Genomic DNA, 19,590 nt, shown 5'->3' with positions numbered 1-19,590 from the left:
TGTTTGATAGAATTCGCCTGTGAAGCCATCTGGTCCTGGGCTTTTGTTTGTTGGAAGGTTTTTAATCACAGTTTCAATTTCAGTGCTTGTGATTGGTCTGTTCACATTTTCTATTTCTTCCTGGTTCAGTCTCGGCAGTTTGTGCATTTCTAAGAATCTGTCCATTTCTTCCAGGTTGTCCATTTTATTGGCATAGAGTTGCTTGTAGTAATCTCTCATGATCTTTTGTATTTCTGCAGTGTCAGTGGTTACTTCTCCTTTTTCATTTCTAATTCTATTGATTTGAGTCTTCTCCCTTTTTCTCTTGATGAGTCTGGCTAATGGTTTATCAATTTTGTTTATCTTCTCAAAGAAACAGCTTTTAGTTTCATTGATTTTTGCTATTGTTTCCTTCATTTCTTTTTCATTTATTTCTGACCTAATCTTTATGATTTCTTTCCTTCTGCTGGCTTTGGGGTTTTTTTGTTCTTCTTTCTCTAATTGCTTTAGGTGCAAGGTTAGGTTGTTTATTCGAGATGTTTCCTGTTTCTTGAGGTAGGCTTGTATTGCTATAAACTTCCCTCTTAGCACTGCTTTTGCTGCGTCCCATAGGTTTTGGGTCGTCGTATCTCCATTGTCATTTGTTTCGAGGTATTTTTTTTTTGGCTGTGTTGGGTCTTCGTTTCTGTGCGAGGGCTTCCTCTAGTTGTGGCAAGCGGGGGCCACTCCTCATTGCGGTGCACGGGCCTCTCACTATTGTGGCCTCTCTTGTTGTGGAGCACAGGCTCCAGACGCGCAGGCTCAGTTAGTTGTGGCTCACGGGCCTAGTTGCTCCGCGGCATGTGGGATCCTCCCAGACCAGGGCTCGAACCCGTGTCCCCTGCATTAGCAGGCAGATTCTCAACCACTGCGCCACCAGGGAAGCCCCCTCAAGGTATTTTTTCATTTCCCCTTTGATTTCTTCAGTGATCACTTCGTTATTAAGTACTGTATTGTGCAGCCTCCATGTGTTTGTATTTTTTACAGATCTTTTCCTGTAATTGATATCTAGTCTCATAGCGTTGTGGTCGGAAAAGATACTTGATACGATTTCAATTTTCTTAAATTTACCAAGGCTTGATTTGTGACCCAAGATATGATCTATCCTGGAGAATGTTCCATGAGCACTTGAGAAAAATGTGTATTCTGTTGTTTTTGGGTGGAATGTCCTATAAATATCAATTAAGTCCATCTTGTTTGATGTATCATTTAAAGCTTGTGTTTCCTTATTTATTTTCATTTTGGATGATCTGTCCATTGGTGAAAGTGGGGTGTTAAAGTCCCCTACTATGATTGTGTTGCTGTCGATTTCCCCTTTTATGGCTGTTAGTATTTGCCTTATGTATTGAGGTGCTCCTATGTTGGGTGCATAAATATTTACAATTGTTATACCTTCCTCTTGGATCGATCCCTTGATCATTATATAGTGTCCTTCTTTGTCTCTTGTAATAGTCTTTATTTTAAAGTCTATTTTGTCTGATATGAGTATTGCTACTCCAGCTTTCTTTTGATTTCCATTTGCATGGAATATCTTTTTCCATCCCCTCACTTTCAGTCTGTATGTGTCTCTAGGTCTGAAGTGGGTCTCTTGTAGACAGCATATATATGGGTCTTGTTTTTGTATCCATTCAGCCAGCCTGTGTCTTTTGGTGGGAGCATTTAGTCCATTTACATTCAAGGTAATTATCGATATGTATGTTCCTACTCCCATTTTCTTAAATGTTTTGGGTTTGTTATTGTAGGTGTTTTCCTTCTCTTGTGTTTCTTGCCTAGAGAAGTTCCTTTAGCATTTGTTGTAAAGCTGGTTTGGTGGTGCTGAACTCTCTCAGCTTTTGCTTGTCTGTAAAGGTTTTAATTTCTCCATCACATCTGAATGAGATCCTTGCTGGGTAGAGTAATCTTGGTTGTAGGTTTTTCTCCTTCATGACTTTAAGTATATCCTGCCACTCCCTTCTGGCTTGCAGAGTTTCTGCTGAAAGATCAACTGTTAACCTTATGGGGATTCCCTTGTGTGTTATTTGTTGTTTTTCCCTTGCTGCCTTTAATATGTTTTCCTTATATTTAATTTTTGACAGTTTGATTAATATGTGTCTTGGCGTGTTTCTCCTTGGGTTTATCCTGTATGGGACTCTCTGTGCTTCCAGGACTTGATTAACTATTTCCTTTCCCATATTAGGGAAGTTTTCAACTATAATCTCTTCAAATATTTTCTCAGTCCCTTTCTTTTTCTCTTCTTCTGGGACCCCTATAATTCGAATGTTGGTGCGTTTAATGTTGTCCCAGAGGCCTCTGAGACTGTCCTCAGTTCTTTTCATTCTTTTTTCTTTATCCTGCTCTGCAGTAGTTATTTCCACCATTTTATCTTCCAGGTCACTTATCCTTTCTTCTGCCTCAGTTATTCTGCTATTGATCCCATCTAGAGTATTTTTAATTTCATTTATTGTGTTTTTCATCGTTGCTTGGTTCCTCTTTAGTTCTTCTACGTCCTTGTTAAATGTTTCTTGCATTTTGTCTATTCTATTTCCAAGATTTTGGATCATCCTTACTATCATTATTCTGAATTCTTTTTCAGGTAGACTACCTATTTCCTCTTCATTTGTTAAGTCTGGTGTGTTTTGACCCTGCTCCTTCATCTGCTGTGTGTTTTTCTGTCGTCTCATTTTGCTTATCTTACTGTGTTTGGGGTCTCCTTTTCACAGGCTGCAGGTTCTTAGTTCCCGTTGTTTTTGGTATCTGTCCCCAGTGGCTAAGGTTGGTTCAGTGGGTTGTGTAGGCTTCCTGGTGGAGGGAACTAGTGCCTGAGTTCTGGTGGATGAGGCTGGATCTTGTCTTTCTGGTGGGCACGTCCACGTCTGGTCGTGTATTTTGGGGTGTCTGTGGCCTTATTATGATTTTAGGCAGCCTCTCTGCTAATGGATGGGGCTGTGTTCCTGTCTTGCTAGTTGTTTGGCATAGGGTGTTCAGCACTGTAGCTTGCTGGTCATTGAGTGATGCTGGGTCTTGATGTTGAGATGGAGATCTCTGAGAGATTTTTGCCGTTTGGTATTACGTGGAGCTGGGAGGTCTCTTGTGGACCAGTGTCCTGAAGTTGGCTCTCCCACCTCAGAGGTACGGCCCTGATGCCTGGCTGGAGCACCAAGAGCCTTTCGTCCACGCGGCTCAGAGTAAAAGGGAGAAAAAACAGAAAGAAAGAAAGAAAGAAAGAAAGAAAGAAAGAAAGAAAGAAAGAAAGAAAGAAAGAAAGAAAGAAAGAAAGAAAGAAAGAAAGAAAGAAAGAAAGAGAGAGAGAGAGAGAGAGAGAGAGAGAGAGAGAGGGAGGGAGGGAGGGAGGGAGGGAGGGAGGGAGGGAGGGAGGGAGAGAGAGAGAGAGAGAGAGAGAGAGAGGAGAGAGAGAGAGAGAGAGAGAGAGAAAGAAAGGGAAAGAAAGAAAGAAAGAGGCTATAATATAGTGAAGTAAAATAAAGCTATTATAAAGCAAAGCTATACAGACAAAATCTCACCCAGAAGCATATACATATACACTCACAAAAAAAGGAAAAGGGGAAAAATTAATATATCCTGCTCCCAAAGTCCACCTCCTGAATTTGGGATGATTCGTTGTCTATTCAGGTAATCAACAGATGCAGGCACATCAAGTTGTTTGTGGAGTTTTAATCCGCTGCTTCTGAGGCTGCTGGGAGAGATTTCCCCTTCTCTTCTCTGTTCGCACAGCTCCTGGAGATCAGCTTTGGATTTGGACCCGCCTCTGCGTGTAGGTCACCTGAGGTCGTCTGTTCCCCGCCCAGACAGGACGGGGTTAAAGGAGCAGGTGATTCGGGGGCTCTGGCTCACTTAGGCCGCGAGGAGGGAGGGGTACGGAGGAGGCGGGGTGAGCCCGCGGCGTCAGAGGCCGGCGTGACGTTGCACCAGCCTGAGGCGTGCAGTGTGTTCTCCCGGGGAAGTTGTCCCTGGATCACGGGACCCTGGCAGTGGCGGGCTGCACAGGCTCCCGGGAGGGGCGGTGTGGAGAGTGACCTGTGCTCGCACACAGGATTTTTGGAGGCGGCAGCAGCAGCCCCAGCGTCTCTGGGGTCCGCGCTGATAGCCGCGGCTCGCGCCAGTCTCTGGAGTTCGTTTAGGCGGCGCTCTGAATCCCCTCTCCTTGTGCGCCGCGAAACAAAGAGGCAAGAAAAAGTCTCTTGCCTCTTCGGCAGCTGCAGACTTTTTCCCGGACTCCCTCCCGGCTAGCTGTGGTGCACTAACCCCTTCAGGCTGTGTTCACGCCGCCAACCCCAGTCCTCTCCCTGCGATCCACCGAAGCCCAAGCCTCAGCTCCCAGCCCCGCCCGCCCCGGCGGGTGAGCAGACAAGCCTCTCGGGCTGGTGAGTGCTGGTCGGCACTGATCCTCCGTGCGGGAATCTCTCCGCTTTGCCCTCCGCACCCCTGTGGCTGCGCTCTCCTCTGTGGCTCCAAAGCTTCCCCCCTCTGCCACCCGCAGTCTCTGCCCACGAAGGGGCTTCCTAGTGCGTGGAAATCTTTCCTCCTTCAGAGCTGCCTCCCACTGGTGCAGGTGCCGTCCCTATTCTTTTGTCTCTGTTATTTCTTTTTTCTTTTGCCCTACCCAAGTATGTGGGGAGTTTCTTGCCTTTTGGGAGGTCTGACGTTTTCTGCCAGCGTTCAGTGGGTGTTCTGTAGGAGCAGTTCCACAGATGTAGATGTATTTCTACTGTATCTGTGGGAAGGAAGGTGATCTCCGCGTCTTACTCTTCTGCCATCTTCTCTCCTCCCTACTCTTCTCTTTAAACGTTCTATATATAGTTTTAAAAATTTATGTATACTTGTATTTCTAATTGCAGAAGAAACGACCAGAGCTGATGTGAACTGGATGCAGCTTGAACAAATGTGTAACTCTTATATATTTTATTTCATTTAATAACTGAAGAGAGAGATAGTGTAGTAAGCTTTTAAATTGTGTTGACTGCTTTCCAAGCAGTAAAACTTCAGTGGACTTTCAAATCCACTCTCTTTCACTCTGTTTGACTGATTATTTCCACTTTAATTGTTGCAGTGGGGTCAGATGAACTGGATAGCTACATGTATCAGACAGTGGGTCATCACGCCATTGATTTGTATGCAGAAGCAATGGCTCTCCCCCTCTATCGCCGCACCATAAGAGGAAAGAGCATGGATACAGGACGAGTGTACACCAAATGTGAAGGTGATGAGGTTGAAGATCTTTATGAGCTTTTGAAACTTGTTAAGGTATGCAGAGTGACTAATTACCTTTACTGAATTTAGTGTGTAATTTAGTAAATTACATTTACTGAATTATTTAGTAATAAATAATTTACAACTGCTAGTAGCCCAACTATCCTTTGAAAGAATATTTTGTCTTTTTGGATAGAAAACTATTACTATGCCTTTATATTACATAGTATTTAAAAATAGAACTTTTGGTGTAGTCTGGCACCCATAACTATCAAATGATATTTAATTAAGTTCTCCTTAGGATTTTGGAGCTGATGACCTTTCAGTCATGTTTTTAGCAAGTACTTTTTGAATGCCTACTATGTGCTTGTTATATATAGTTCTAGGCACTGAGGATAGGGCAATGAACAGATCAAACAAAGTCCTGTTTTGTTGGAGCTTACTTTCCAGTAGAAGGAGACAGACAATAAGCAAACAATATGCTTATATGCTTGGTGGTGAAGAGTACTATGAAGAAGTATGAAGCAGAGTCAAGGTGATCACGAGTGATGGCAGGGTGTGGTTAAGCAAGACCTTTCTGATATGGTGAAATTTAAATAGACCTAAAGAAAGGGAGAGACTGAGCCTTACTTTAAGTTAGTAAGAGGTATGAATTAAATACTTAAGTCCCTGTATATAAGAGTTTGGCAGTCAATGTGTATTCATTATTAATTTCTCTAGACAGAAAATTTAGGAGAGAAAGTATGGGACTCATATATCTAGTAAGTACTATACTTAGTAAATGTTAATTAATAGAGATCCTTTTATATTAAGCAGTTATCTTTTATCTTTTCATTCTCATTGATAGTCAATTACTTAAAAAAGAAACTGGTAGGGAAATCACTTAGAATTGTTACATAATTTACTGTCTAGTTATGGATGGCATAAGAAGTAGATACTTCTCAAAGGAAATCACAGGGACCTGATTTCTTCCCTCTGGGGATGTACATGCTAATAACAACTATTCTGATTATCAAACAAAGGGGAAGGCATAAAAGAAGTTTTCACTTCTCCCCATGTGCACAGCTAAGACCTTGACAGCATTCACTTTGAGGTGTGAAATACTGAGCGCAAATTCTGCATTTTCAAAATTTCTTTCTCAGGGTACAGAGAAACTGTGTATTAAGTTTTTAGTATAAACCAATATTACAGAATGGTGGGACTCAACACTAGAGTTAATTGGATTGCTTAAAAATCACTGATAACTGGTAACTTTGGGGAAACTACGTGATAATAACAGGCTTCCAAGAAAGGGAAAGATAATAAATTACTAATCAGTTTAATTAAAAATGGGCTGATTAGTAGTAATTAAGAAGAAATTTCCCTTTCAATCCATGCTGTCTTTGGAGAAATGGATGCTTTGCCATTATCTTTATAGTAATCATCAGTTACGACATAAATTAATGCTAATGTTAAATCTTGACAACTTCTGCTTTGGAAGTTCGTACATGATAATTATAACTATAGCTGAAAGAGATGTTATCAGGTTGTCTGGGACTAAATAGTTCCTTCTTTTTCTGTGCAAAAATATTAATTTTACTATAGGATATTTTAAGGACATAAATATTGGAAATATATTGCTTTTATGGAAGAGATTGTATAACCAGGCTTTTATAGTTAAATCCATTTATAAAACATGGTGCAAAGATTCCAATAGTGGTAGGGCTTCCCTGGTGGTGCAGTGGTTGAGAGTCTGCCTGCCAATGCAGCGGACACGGGTTCGAGCCTTGGTCTGGGAAGATCCCACATGCCGCGGAGCAACTGGGCCCGTGAGCCACAACTGCTGAGCCTGCGCGTCTGGAGCCTGTGCTCCCAACAAGAGAGGCCACGATAGTGAGAGGCCCGCGCACCGTGATGAAGAGTGGCCCCCGCTCACCACAACTAGAGGAAAGCCCTCGCACAGAAACGAAGACCCAACACAGCCAAAAATAAATAAATAAGTAAATTTAAAAAAAAAAAAAAAGATTCCAATAGTGGTCTTACATATTCTAATGAATAATTGAGTAATTATGGAAAAAACGAATTGAGAGGAGCTATAATTCTTCAAGTTAGACATCACTTGTTCTAAGGAAAAGATGGAATTGCATTTTTTTAATCCTTTGAATATTAATGAAGAATTGAAAGCATTTAGATTCATTTTCATTTTAAACATTCATTTATAACAGGTTGCAGTTTTGTGACTTTCATGTGTATGTCAGTCTTTTGTTTTTGTAAACTCTTTTTCCCCCCCAAATATTAGAGCTAATTTTTGAGTAGGAGGTACTTGTTTTTGCAAAGAGTTTAATTGACTAATTGCTGAAAATAAGTAGAAAGACTTGGAAGAATTTACAGAATTAAAAGTTTCCTAACTTTTCTGGAAGTCATGAAAACTAATAGAAATGCAATAAGCCTTTATGTCTCATAGATTTTCAGGTGATTATGACAGGTAGATATATATATATATATATATATATATATATATATATATATATATGTATATATATATATATTTATTTATTTATATCAAGCTGTTTTAAAAATATCTGGTTATCATATAGCTAGTCTTTTATTCTTTAGAATTTCTTTAATATTAAAATGTCATTTTGGTTCTCATCTGGATTAGTTTGGTATGTAGATAACGTGTATTATTTCCTGAAAATATAGTAATTTTCAAATTGTGTGGGTGTTTTCCTTTTAAGTCACATAAAGCAATGAAATAGTTACTGAAGGATACATCTAAACATCATATCTCTATAGAGAATATGTTTAGGGATCATGTATTCTTTCTTTCTCCACCTGTTGGGAACCACTTCTTACTGGATCTCATATCGCCCTCTTTCTTGGTTTATTCCCTAATTTCAGTGGAATCCATCATTAAGAGACTGCCTTAGAGAAGTTACTTTCAAATCCTTGCATTTTGAAAACGTTCTTCTTCTGCCCTCATATTTGATTGATAAATTGGTTGAATTTAATATTTTAGAATGAAGGTCATTTTTCCTCAAATCATTGAAGGCATTGCTCCATTGTCCCCTAGCATTTTGCCAGTGAGAAGTTTGATGCTAATATGATATTTGTTCCTTTTTAGCTGACTCTTTTTTTTAATTAATTTATTTATTTATTTATTTTTGACTGCGTTGTGTCTTCGTTGCTGCACGCAGGTTTTCTTTGGTTGCGTCGAGCTAGGGCTACTCTTCATTGCGGTGCATGGGCTTCTCATTGTGGTGGCTTCTCTTGTTGCAGAGCACAGGCTCTAAGCATGTGGGCTTCAGTAGTTGTGGCACGCAGGCTCAGTAGTTGTGGCGCACGGGCTCAGTTGCTCTGCGGCACGTGGGTTCTTCCCGGACCAGGACTCAAACCTGTGTCCCCTGCATTGGCAGGCGGATTCTTAACCACTGCACCACCAGGGAAGCCCCAGCTGACTCGTTTTTCTTCTCTGTTATCTTTTTTTTTTTTTTTTTTAATTTTTTTAAAATTTGTATTTATTTGTTTATTTATTTATGGCTTGTGCTGGGTCTTCGTTTCTGTGCGAGGGCTTTCTCTAGTTGCGGCAAGCGGGGGCCACTCTTCATCGCGGTGCGCGGGCCTCTCACTATCGTGGCCTCTCTTGTTGCGGAGCACAGGCTCCAGACGCGCAGGCTCAGTAATTGTGGCTCACGGGCCCAGCCGCTCCGCAGCACGCGGGATCCTCCCAGACCAGGGCTCGAACCCATGTCCCCTGCATTGGCAGGCAGACTCTCAACCACTGCACCACCAGGGAAGCCCTCTTCTCTGTTATCTTTTATGATTGTGTCTTTATGTTTGACATGCTGAAATGTCACAACAGTGCACTGGACATTGAAGGTTGTTTCCCCTGTATCCCTTCTGCAACTTCCTATTGAGTAGCAGCATATCTCTGTCCTCTTTCTCTTAATGATGGTTTAGGGTGGCATTAATGCAGGTGAAAGCCAGTCACAACATGGCATTCTGGCCATAGCCATTAGGTCAGGGATGATTTTGTTAACCTGCATTGTACCAAATAGAATGAAGCATAAGATGATGGATTGTTGGCAGAAGATAAGGTCTTTCTCCTGTGCAGAGGGATGTGTGGATGTGAGACCTAGAACTGTTGTGGCTTTTTTTGGGGGAGGCAGGGAAGAGAACATGCTGTCAAATATGACACACAAAAAATGGCAGAGTCAGTAGAATTGCAGTATGAGGATGACTCTGCAAAATGCTCTTTCATTATTTGTTTGATGATTTACCCCCCTTGACTTTCTTTATTCCCTTTTGCTGGTGCCCTCACTGATCAGACTTTAAATCTCCCAGATTGAATTTTCATGTCTCTTGTCTTTTCTCACATACTTTCCATCTCTGTATCTTTTTGTTGTACATTCTGTGAGGTTTCCATTTTAAATGCCCTGCTTTCTTGTTGAAATTTTCTTTTTATTTTAGCAATCGTATTTTCAGTAGCCAAGAACTTGTTTATTGGTTGTCCCTTTTTTAATAACAATCTGTTTTTTCTTCTATAGATGTAACGTCCCTACATCCATTTTAAAATACAGATTAGAGATTTTAAACATTATCTTTCATTCCCTAAAATATTCATGTTTTCTTTGGGTTTTTTTTTTCTCATGTTTCTTTCTCTTTCATGTTGTAGGCTTTTCTCAGATGTCTCGGTTGCTTGTTCATATCTAAGCATAAGGCAAGAGGAAAGCTGACTGTGAATGCTTTTGACATTAGAGTTTTTCCAGCCTCGCATTTCATCCTTGTTATACCTAGAGTTCAGAATAATGTGGCCTCGTTTGGTTCCTTTCTTGACTTTCTTCTCTTCCATACAACAGTAGGTTACAGCTTCCTCTGTTGATTTATCAGTTGTTGTTCCTTATTCTTCTGCTTTCTGACTCAAGAAAACTAAATGAAATTCCTTTTCCATTTGGTGTCTCCCCCCTGTTTTCTTTGGTTTTTGGAGATTATAACTTTGTTTTCATTTTAATGGAATCTCTGAATCCAGAAATCTTTCTTAATTTCATTCCAATGGAATTCATTTAATATTCTTCCCAAAGTTGAGTATTCAATTTCAGTCTTCCTCTTCTAATCTTTGGTACTTTTCTTCTTTCATGTTCCTTTTTGCATTAGGCATTTTATCTTGGTATTGATGATGTTAAATATGATGTTAAATTACCTAGTGGACACTTGTTTTCTAATTTGAATACAACAATAAGTGAATAATGATCTTTTTTCTTTTTTAGATATAATATTTACTATTGATAGACAGGCTTGTGAAAAACTTATTTTTTAAAACTGGATTTTAATTTAAAATTTTTAGAAAACATCAATTGCTACTTTACTCTTTGTATTGGTCAGAATTCTTTTGATTATAAGGAGCAGAAAGTAATGTTCAAGCTAGTTTAAATAATAAGAGAATTTACTGACAATGACCTAAAGATAAGTTTAGCTTCAAGTAGATTAGAAACAGGATACAAGCTATATGACCAACCCGCCTGCTGGGCTGTTTTTATCTCTTGCCTTTCTTTTCTTTTGATTCTATTCTCGGTCTGGACCCTTGTAGTTAGAAGATGGTTCACAGTTACATTCTTTCTAGTTCCTACCTAGTAGGAAAAGCTCTAATCTTCTTAAATAGCTAGAGGGAAAATCCAGTTATGTTTCATTGTCACTCAGTGGCCTGACACGTATCATCCATGAATGCATTGTTGTTGGGAGAAAATGATTTCATTTGATTGGACAGGCCTAGATCCTGTGCTGTTCGTGGAGCAAGAGACTGAGTCGTGATTGCTGTAACCACATCTACTGTGGTTCTGTGGGAAGAACAGAACCCACTGTTGGCAGGGTAGGTCTCCAGATATAAAGCAGGCTGTTGCCGGTAGAAGGCTGAACTGTGGCAGGGGGTAAAGAGTAACAAGTTTCCTGAGAATAAATAGGTTCCAACTGCTTACAAACTTGAGAACCATTCTAAATGGTTCTTCTTTTGAGATCTTCCTCCCTTTCTCCCCACCCCTCCCCCCTTCTTTTCTTTCCTCCCTCCCTCTCTTCCTTCCTTCTTGGCTTCTTTCAAAAATAGTTGACCATTGGAGCTACAACAGTAAGCTTATACTCTAGGACCTATATATTCAGTTGCTCATGATTTCTCCACCTTAACATCCTGTAGGCATGGTAAACTCCACAAGTTCAAAACTTATTCATTATCTTTCTGCACAAACGTGCTCACTTTTCTGTATTTCCCTCTTAGTTAAAAACATCGTCATTTACCCCATCACCTAAGTCTAACCTGGGGCCTCACTACCAGACTTCCACTTTCTCTCAGTTGCCTCCCACCCCAACCATAACCATTTGATCTACAAGACCTTTTGATATTACTTCTGTGACTTCTGAAGTTGACCCTTTGACTTCATTCCCACCATAAGTGTTTTTTTTATCTATACTGTGCAAGTCTTCTAACTGGTCCACTTGCCTTCAATATTGCCTTGTGCACCCTCCAGCCTTGCTACCACATTGTCATCAGCTGATCTGCATACATACTTAAATAACCCACCCTTAAGATAAAGTCCAAACACATTAGCCTGGCAAAAAAAGACTCTTTAGGAAGAGGTCCTTGCAAGCCTGCCTGTCTGATCCTGCCATTCCCACATTCCCAAGCTTCTGGGTTTGAGTTATAATGAACTAATTACGTTTCCAGGAGATTGCTTTTTCATATCTGAGTCTTTGCCTATGCTTTTCTACGCCTTTATCTCTTTGTTCTCCTGAAGAATCTCTTGTTGCTTCATACCCTTCTGTGGAATTGGCTCTAATTCACCTTCCTGTCTCTTCCTTGGCAGCTTGTCCATACCTCTACTGTGCTTCTTAGGATATTATCAATACTAGGATTGTTTATATGATTGTCTCTTGCTAGACTGTGAGACCCTCAAAGACAATCTCAGTACTCTTCATTTTTATATCTCTAGTGTCCAGCTATGTTCCTGGCATATGGATGACGTTTAAAGGATAGTTGAACAAATTAGTCCAAAATTTAACGAATTATCTTTTATATAATAATTTATCTAATGCAGGGGAGCCACAACATTGTTTATAAATATGATGTAAAACCATTGGCAAATTCATTTTATTTTTGTTTTTTCATTTAGAAGCTTAAATAGAAGTGAAACTTTTATTCATAGTTCATAGAATAGAACTTCTATTCATCATAGTGAAACTTTTCAAAATAGGGTGTCCTATCAGATTTGGCAGTGTCACCATTAAGTGTACCAAGAATAATTTCCAGCTGCAGAATGTTTTATAAAAATGCTAAGCAGACACTTTTTCAAGTTATTTTTGGTATATATATCTTAGAAAACCTGCTTATTATGGTGGAAAATTACTTTGTGGATCTCTTTTCACTTTGGATCTCAGGGAAAAACCCTAGATAATTGGGTGGCTTGAGGCAAATCCAAAGGGTTTAGAGCGGGAGGCACATATAAGATGGCCTTAAGATTTTCAGGGAGAACCCATAGTGCTAATTAAACAGGCCCATAGTCCTGTACAGATTGCTTTTGGCTCTTCAGCATTGCACAGCTTGCCTCAAGCCCTGTCGGTTCCCAAGATTTTGGACATTAAGCCTAATCCCTTGGCACAAGAAATGCTTTGCTAATATTGATTCTGGACTCCAAATAGGAAAACTCGGAATTAGCACAGGCCAGTGTCATTTTGACTCCCAGGTGTGGCTTTATTGAGGCTGTGTCATCTCTGGCCCTTTCAATGATAAAGTCAACTATGCATGAGAAAGTACATGATGGATGATCTGTCCGGAAATAAAATGTTGGATCATACTCATCAATTATTACAGTTTGTAAACTTATCACAGGTCTAGAGTCTTCATCTATAGATTTCCCCTAAAGCCTGGAAAACGTGACTCCTTCTTTCTAGCAAAACTATCGTTCTGTCTCCTCAACTTTGAACTTTCTCCACTTAGTATCAATGAATGTGTGTGTATATTACACATGCACTTATATACTCTTTCTTTTTATCTTTTGCCTGATTCATTGCCTCTCTATAAATTTACCAACTGACTAACTTTTATGTCCTTGTATTCCTTTCTTCTACGAATTATAGATTTTTTTCTATCTTATCATCTACTCTATATATTTTAAAGTATGTTGGGTATGTTTGTCTTGTCTTTCAAATTTCTTGCTTTTATGCTTTTCAACCTCTGATGCTTGTGTCCTATTAACTTTTTGGACTATGCTACTATTTATTTTTTAAGAAACCTTTTGTTGATGTCTACTTCTGGAGTTGTGTTGTCTAAGATGCTAGATGTATGTTGCTGTCCTACAGTCTATTATTTCATTATATTATTATATTATATTATTATATAATTATATAATTATATAATTATATTATATTATTATATTATTTCATTATATTATTACCATGTCTTTGTTATGTTCTCTATTAAATGACTGAGAACACATTACAAAGATTTATAAGTATAAATTACTTTATTCCTTTATTGTTACCTTTACATTTTTTGTTACATAAGACTTTATTGGTGGTCACACAATAATATGATAGGTCTTGAACTGAACTTTTATGTCAGCTTTCCCTTTTAAGTAGGGAATGTCTTCATTCAGCAAGTTTATAGTGCCTAAATCATAAAGTAGCCATAAAATCAAAGATAATATCAATAAATATTTAGAGCTTATCTTTTTTATTGGTAAGAAATGATTTAATAGGGGCTTGTTCTGTGACATGTGAGAAAAAATTGAGTGAATCAAAGGGATGTGTTAGTTGACCTTGACTTTTCCTGTTAACTTTAACCTATACTACTACCATTTAGAGACTTTTCTTATGTCATTCATTTTGCAAACATTAATTGGATGCTTATAATGTACCACTACTGTAGAGTAAAAAAATGTACAAGACGTAGTCTCTGCTTTCACAGACCCTAATGAGATAAGACATATACACAAAGAAACTAATATAATGTAGAGTTGCCATTAGAGTGTGCATTTAATATGCTTGGGGATTCAGAGGAGAAAAAAGTCCCCTGTGTTGGGGAATCAGGAGAGGCTTTACAGGGAAAGTTACATTTGATATCCTTAAAGGTTGTTTCAATTTTGACAAAGGCAAGCATGGAAAATGACTAAGAGAATGTTGCAAATTAAGGGCATAGTTTAGCCACAGTCATGGAAGCAGGAAATCATGAGATATATTAGGGAAATAGTAGTTCAATTTGGCTAGAGCTCAAGAGTTCAAGGAGTAGTGGGAAATAAGTCTGGAAAGGTAGGTTGAAGCCACAAAAAAGAGTGTCTTAAATTTTAGACCAAGTTCAGGCAGTGAAGAGTCCCTAAGGCGGTATTTTCCAAACTCAGTTTGGTGGTCACATCTTTTTCCTTAAATGAAAGAGGCTAGAATAAAATAGAAAATATCAAAATGCAGTGTATGTAGTAAGCTTAATTATTATTTTGGGAAACATGCGCACGTGTGTGTGTGCATGCTAGGCTGTTAACATTACATGTATGTATGTGTTTCTTACTGTTAAACAAATTGTCATGGTCAAACAAGTTTGAAAGCCACTACCTTGAAGGATTTTGCAAAAGAAATGACATAGAATTATATGGTTGAAGGGAACTTCAAGACCATTAGGTTGAACCACTAATAATGTAAGAAATGGATTAGGGAAGTGGAATTCTGGAGATGAGTTCAAATTGGAAACTGAGATACTCGGCTAGCTGAAAGGTTCTGAGGATCTAAACTGGGGGAGTACCAGTGGGAAAGTTGAAGAGAGGACATTGAAGAGGTGGGTTGATAGGGCTTGATGGTAATATTTAAATAAAAAGTGACAAGGAGTCTATGTAAGGTACCTTGTGAACTGACAGTTCCATGGCTAATCTACTCAGCTTTCACTGGGCACTGTTGATAATCAAATGAATTACAATAGCTATCTATTACAAATATTGTGATCCTCAATTTTGCAGCACCCTATCTTTGTCATCTCTTTAATCTGGTATAGGATGGTATAGAAGGTGCTTTATATCAATCTGGGTTCATTTAATCAAGATTAACTCTTAATAAATGTTAGTCTTGATGGTCCTTTTACATCTTCTTCATAGGGTTATATGTAGTACACATCAGCTAAAATAGTCCATCATATTTCTTGACTCTAAATAAAAGCACCTACAGGGAAGCACAATGTATGATATTAATGCTTTTAACATAATAGTTATGCATGTAGGTGGGATTCAAATTACCATGGTCTTTCTCCACTCTCTCACACTCTATAATGTATCCTGCAAACTCCTGCCAGGTTAGTCTTTCTAGAGTGTAGATCCAGTCACATTTGTCTCCTCATCAGAAACCTTTGCTGTTTACCATTGACCCCCTAGGTGCTCTGCAGTATGACTTCATCTTATCTTTCATATTTTCCTAGTATTCCCCCACATAGAACCTGTGTTCCACCTGCACTAGACTATTGTCAGAACTCATTCTTCCCCATATAGTCCTTGTCTTTCCTGCTGAGTGCTATGTTTTATTCAGAAATAACCTTTCCTCTCCAATTCCTTCTTTAACATGGCATCTCCTTCTTGATGTCTTCCTTGATATGCCCCCACTGAATGTAATATCTTTCTCTCTGGACCTTTCATGTAACATTGTATTTCTCTTATAGTACTTAATCTATCTTGATATCCAGAGCTACTGGCTCTGTTTTGTTGTGTAATTTGTTTTTGTTGTGGGTTTTTGTTTAAAGGTTATAATTCAAGGGGCAAGGATTGTATTTCGTTCTTTTTTATTTCTTATGGACTATACAGGCATTGTGTTCAACTATTCTCCTCTGGAATTCAGTTTTTCCATCTGTAAAATTTGAATATATCTTCCTTTTATCCTTTTTATCTGTTTTGAGAATAAATGAGAAAATATATGAGAGCCTCTTTAGGTTTCTAGAAAAAAAGATGCTGTATAAGTTACTTTTTTTTTAAAGCCTGTCAACTTCATGTCAGTCTCAGATTTTCTTTCTCCTTTATTCTCTAGCTTCCAAAATAATCCAGTACAGCTAAATAAAGTCAGTTTTTTTCATTGCATACAATTTCCATTAGTATATTAATATTAAGTAGTAGCTGCAAGTTGGCATGGAGATGAGTGTAATTCCTCTTGACTTTATTAGTACATTAATGCAGAGAAGAAAAAGAATGGTAATCGTTCAAATTGTGAAAGAGGTTTTAATGGGGGCAAATTTATATTATATATTGGATTGAATTTATTCTACTACATTTGTTGCCTATAATTTTTGGCCCTCTGAGTCTTTTTTAGACTCTTTCAGTCAGATAGTTCAACCTTCCAAGAGATGTGTGGAAATAATGTTTTCTGTCTAGTTTCCTATATGAGTAAACTGAGGCATGGATTGTTTCAAAAGAAGATAAAGAAGTGAACCCAAAGATGACAAAGGTTCTTATTAATAGATGCTTTTTTTTCCATTAAAAATTATTTTGGCGTGTTCTTTTAGGGTTAAACTATGCTTTATTTTTAAAATTGAAGCAGTATATTTGCTATTAACTCATTTGTAAAAAGCCTTAAGCAAGGACTTTCATTGAGGGTTAATGAACTAAATTTAGAGAATTTTGACTTTTGAAATAGTATGTAAAGAATTAACAGATTTTAAAAATGGCTCTTAGAATGTCCAGAGGCAGTAAAATGGGACAATTATGTGCACTCCTGTATATAAGAGCAATTACCTCTCAATGCCAGCAGAATTTTCCTACCCTTATTCATAGAATCTATGGTGCTGAGGCATGTGGTCACTTTGTGTACTTGCACAGCGTAGGTGCTCAATGAGCAGTTGTTAAATTAGACTTACTAATCTGAGTCTATCTAACCTTCACCAAATTTAGCTAATATTGATCCCTATAGATTTCTATAAAAATAGAGACAAATCAGAAGAGGCAGAACTATTTATCAGATATTTATTTTCCCTTCCTTGTGCAAAATACTTTGCTGCCTACTATAAGATTGGTTCTAGAGCCATTGAAATGGTCTGTGGTCTCTTTTAAAACCAGTTCCCTTGTGGATTCTTTCCTACATACTAATTTTGCAAGGTGGTGAGGAGAGGAGGAAGAATCATCATCACTTGGTACATAACCCGTGGTCTTCCCTTTTGAGCCTTTCACAGTTTCCCTCCTTTAATGATTTTTATTGGTTTTACAGTCATTTTTGTGACTTCTTAACCCTCACTCAACTTGTACTGATTTTGAGTGGTCATATAACCTGGGCTTGATCACAGAAAGCTAGCAGGAATCAGGCTAGTGGACTTCAGTGCAAAATAACTTGATACTTTAAGACAGGATTTCTTAATTTAGAGGGGAGAGATGTTTTTGAACCCTGAAATTTTGTGCAAATTTTTTGTGAATGTAAATTTTTCTGGGGAGAGGTCCAAATTTTTATCATAGACTCACAGCGATCTGTTCTTTTCAAAAGTTTAAGAACTACTATTTTAACCATCAGTTTCAGAAAGCCTTGTAGCCTAGGGGTACACATGACTACTCAGGTTAGGCATCTACTGTCCACTGAGCTATGTGCTATGAGATCAGAGGGAGCTTCTGTGGCTTCCAAAGAGTGAAGAGGAACGTACCATGGAGGTAGCACCTGAGAGCAGATGGGGATGTCAGGCATTTCTCAAGAAAAATATTAAGATCTCAAAAATAATAGAGTGAAAAGTGGCATCTTATAATTTCATGTAGGAAATGATGACCAGAGAAGGGCCAACAGGCTTGGACCTTGTGTGTGTTCTGGATGGTTCTTAATAAGCCTTTGGATTTTATGTTGAAAGAGAAAAGGATAGGGATACAAAAAGCAGTGTTCCTGATTTTCTCAAATGTAGCTTTCTTTTTTTGAATTTCTGTTGTGCTTAGTTACTTTTTTGGGTTGTTATTACATTATGCCTTGTGTTACATCATTATTTGCATAGGTATTATATCTTCCTTGTCAGTTTATAGCCTCTTGAAGGCACAACTTTGTGTTTTTCAACTTTGGATACTCTGCAGTGTTCATCATGGTGCCTTGTCCATAAGAGGTGTGCAGAATTTGTCATTGTATATTTGCCCTAGGGATGCTGTTGAAGATTTTCACCGTATTGCATGTTCAACTTTATAACGATCCAAGGGTGAAATTTCTCTCAGGACTTAGTCTTTATAATGGTTTGCCTTACTATAACTATTAAGACGGTTTTTATTGTATGAACACTAAATCACACAACTCATTTTAGTTTCTTCTTTATATTGATTGTTAGAAAGCCCAGAGCCATGTGATTTTTTTTCAATTATTTTTGTCTTATTGTAATTATAGTTGCTGTTGTTCATGTAGCACTACCTGCCAGGCACTGTCCTAATCTCTACACATTATATTCTAATTTATCCTTACCTCAACCCTGGTTTATTATCCCTGTGTTACAGATATGTCATTGAGATACAGAGGTTAAGTAACTTGTCCAAGGTTACACAGCTAGAAAGTAGAACATGTACTTTTAATCACTGTGTTCTGCTGCCTCCCAGCATTACATATGTGTTAATTCATGCAGATATTACCATATAACAATACATATATAATACATATGTAGACCAATAAGGCATGTGTGAATTAGCAGTGAGACAGAGGGGGCAGGTATGTGGTTTGATAAGGGGAGGTGGAGTTATTATGTCTTGGATTAAATTGATCTATCATCTGCGATCTCATCTCATTTCAAAGCTCTCAGAATAGTTTTAGATTATTGCTACTCAGAGTATGGTCTAGGGGCTGGTGCTAGTCGAAGAAGTGTTTGCTGTTGGCTCAAGGTCAGCTATTTATAGAAATTGAAGGTAAGTATTTAGAAACTTTTATAGTAATTTGAGAGTAATTTTATATTTGTTGAATCTAATAATAAAAATTTGGCCTTGTGTTTTTTATCTTTTTAATTTTTTTTTTGTAATTCATTTTAATTGCATTTTACAAAAGTGTTGGTCTTTGAAGGTTTGGAAATCTTTTTTTAAAAAGTGGTCCTTAACTTGGTTTGAGAAGCACTGGTCTAGGTAACAGCTTTTCAAGTTTTTAGGCTATTGTTTGAAAAAGAAAAGATATGATCTGTAGCTTGAAATTACATTCTAATCTAAACCTGGTTCTGAAGATGAATTAGGAATTGGTATATTTGGCTGCATTGTCAGTTTCTTGATTCTGTGAGAAAAGGCCCTAAATTGAATGGACTTTTTAGGGAAGGAGGGCAGTTTTCATTTTTTTTCTTATATTTAGTACTTTTCTCAAGAATGACACATTTTATTGATTCCTTGATCCAGGATAATAGCATGAGGAACTTGTCTATCATTTACAGTTACAGCCTCCTTCCTTGACTTAAGTAGCTAATAAGGTACTTCAAAT

At 38.1% G+C, this 19,590-nt stretch overlaps 1 protein-coding gene across 2 annotated transcripts in view; it reads left to right on the top strand.

The window, feature by feature from the left end:
• The window catches only part of DPH6 (diphthamine biosynthesis 6), a 176,090-nt gene that overhangs the window by 10,882 nt on the left and 145,618 nt on the right, over positions 1-19,590 (top strand). For both annotated transcript variants that reach the window (XM_068548892.1, XM_068548900.1), the window contains exon 3: positions 5,066-5,259. In XM_068548892.1, coding sequence (XP_068404993.1) covers positions 5,066-5,259 — 194 coding nt within the window. The remainder of the gene's footprint in view (positions 1-5,065; positions 5,260-19,590) is intronic.

Source organism: Eschrichtius robustus, chromosome 1, assembly GCF_028021215.1.
Source record: "Eschrichtius robustus isolate mEscRob2 chromosome 1, mEscRob2.pri, whole genome shotgun sequence".
NCBI classification, from domain to species: domain Eukaryota; kingdom Metazoa; phylum Chordata; class Mammalia; order Artiodactyla; family Eschrichtiidae; genus Eschrichtius; species Eschrichtius robustus.
Note: the sequence above shows the minus strand (reverse complement) of the source record. Positions and strands in the feature narration are given on the sequence as shown.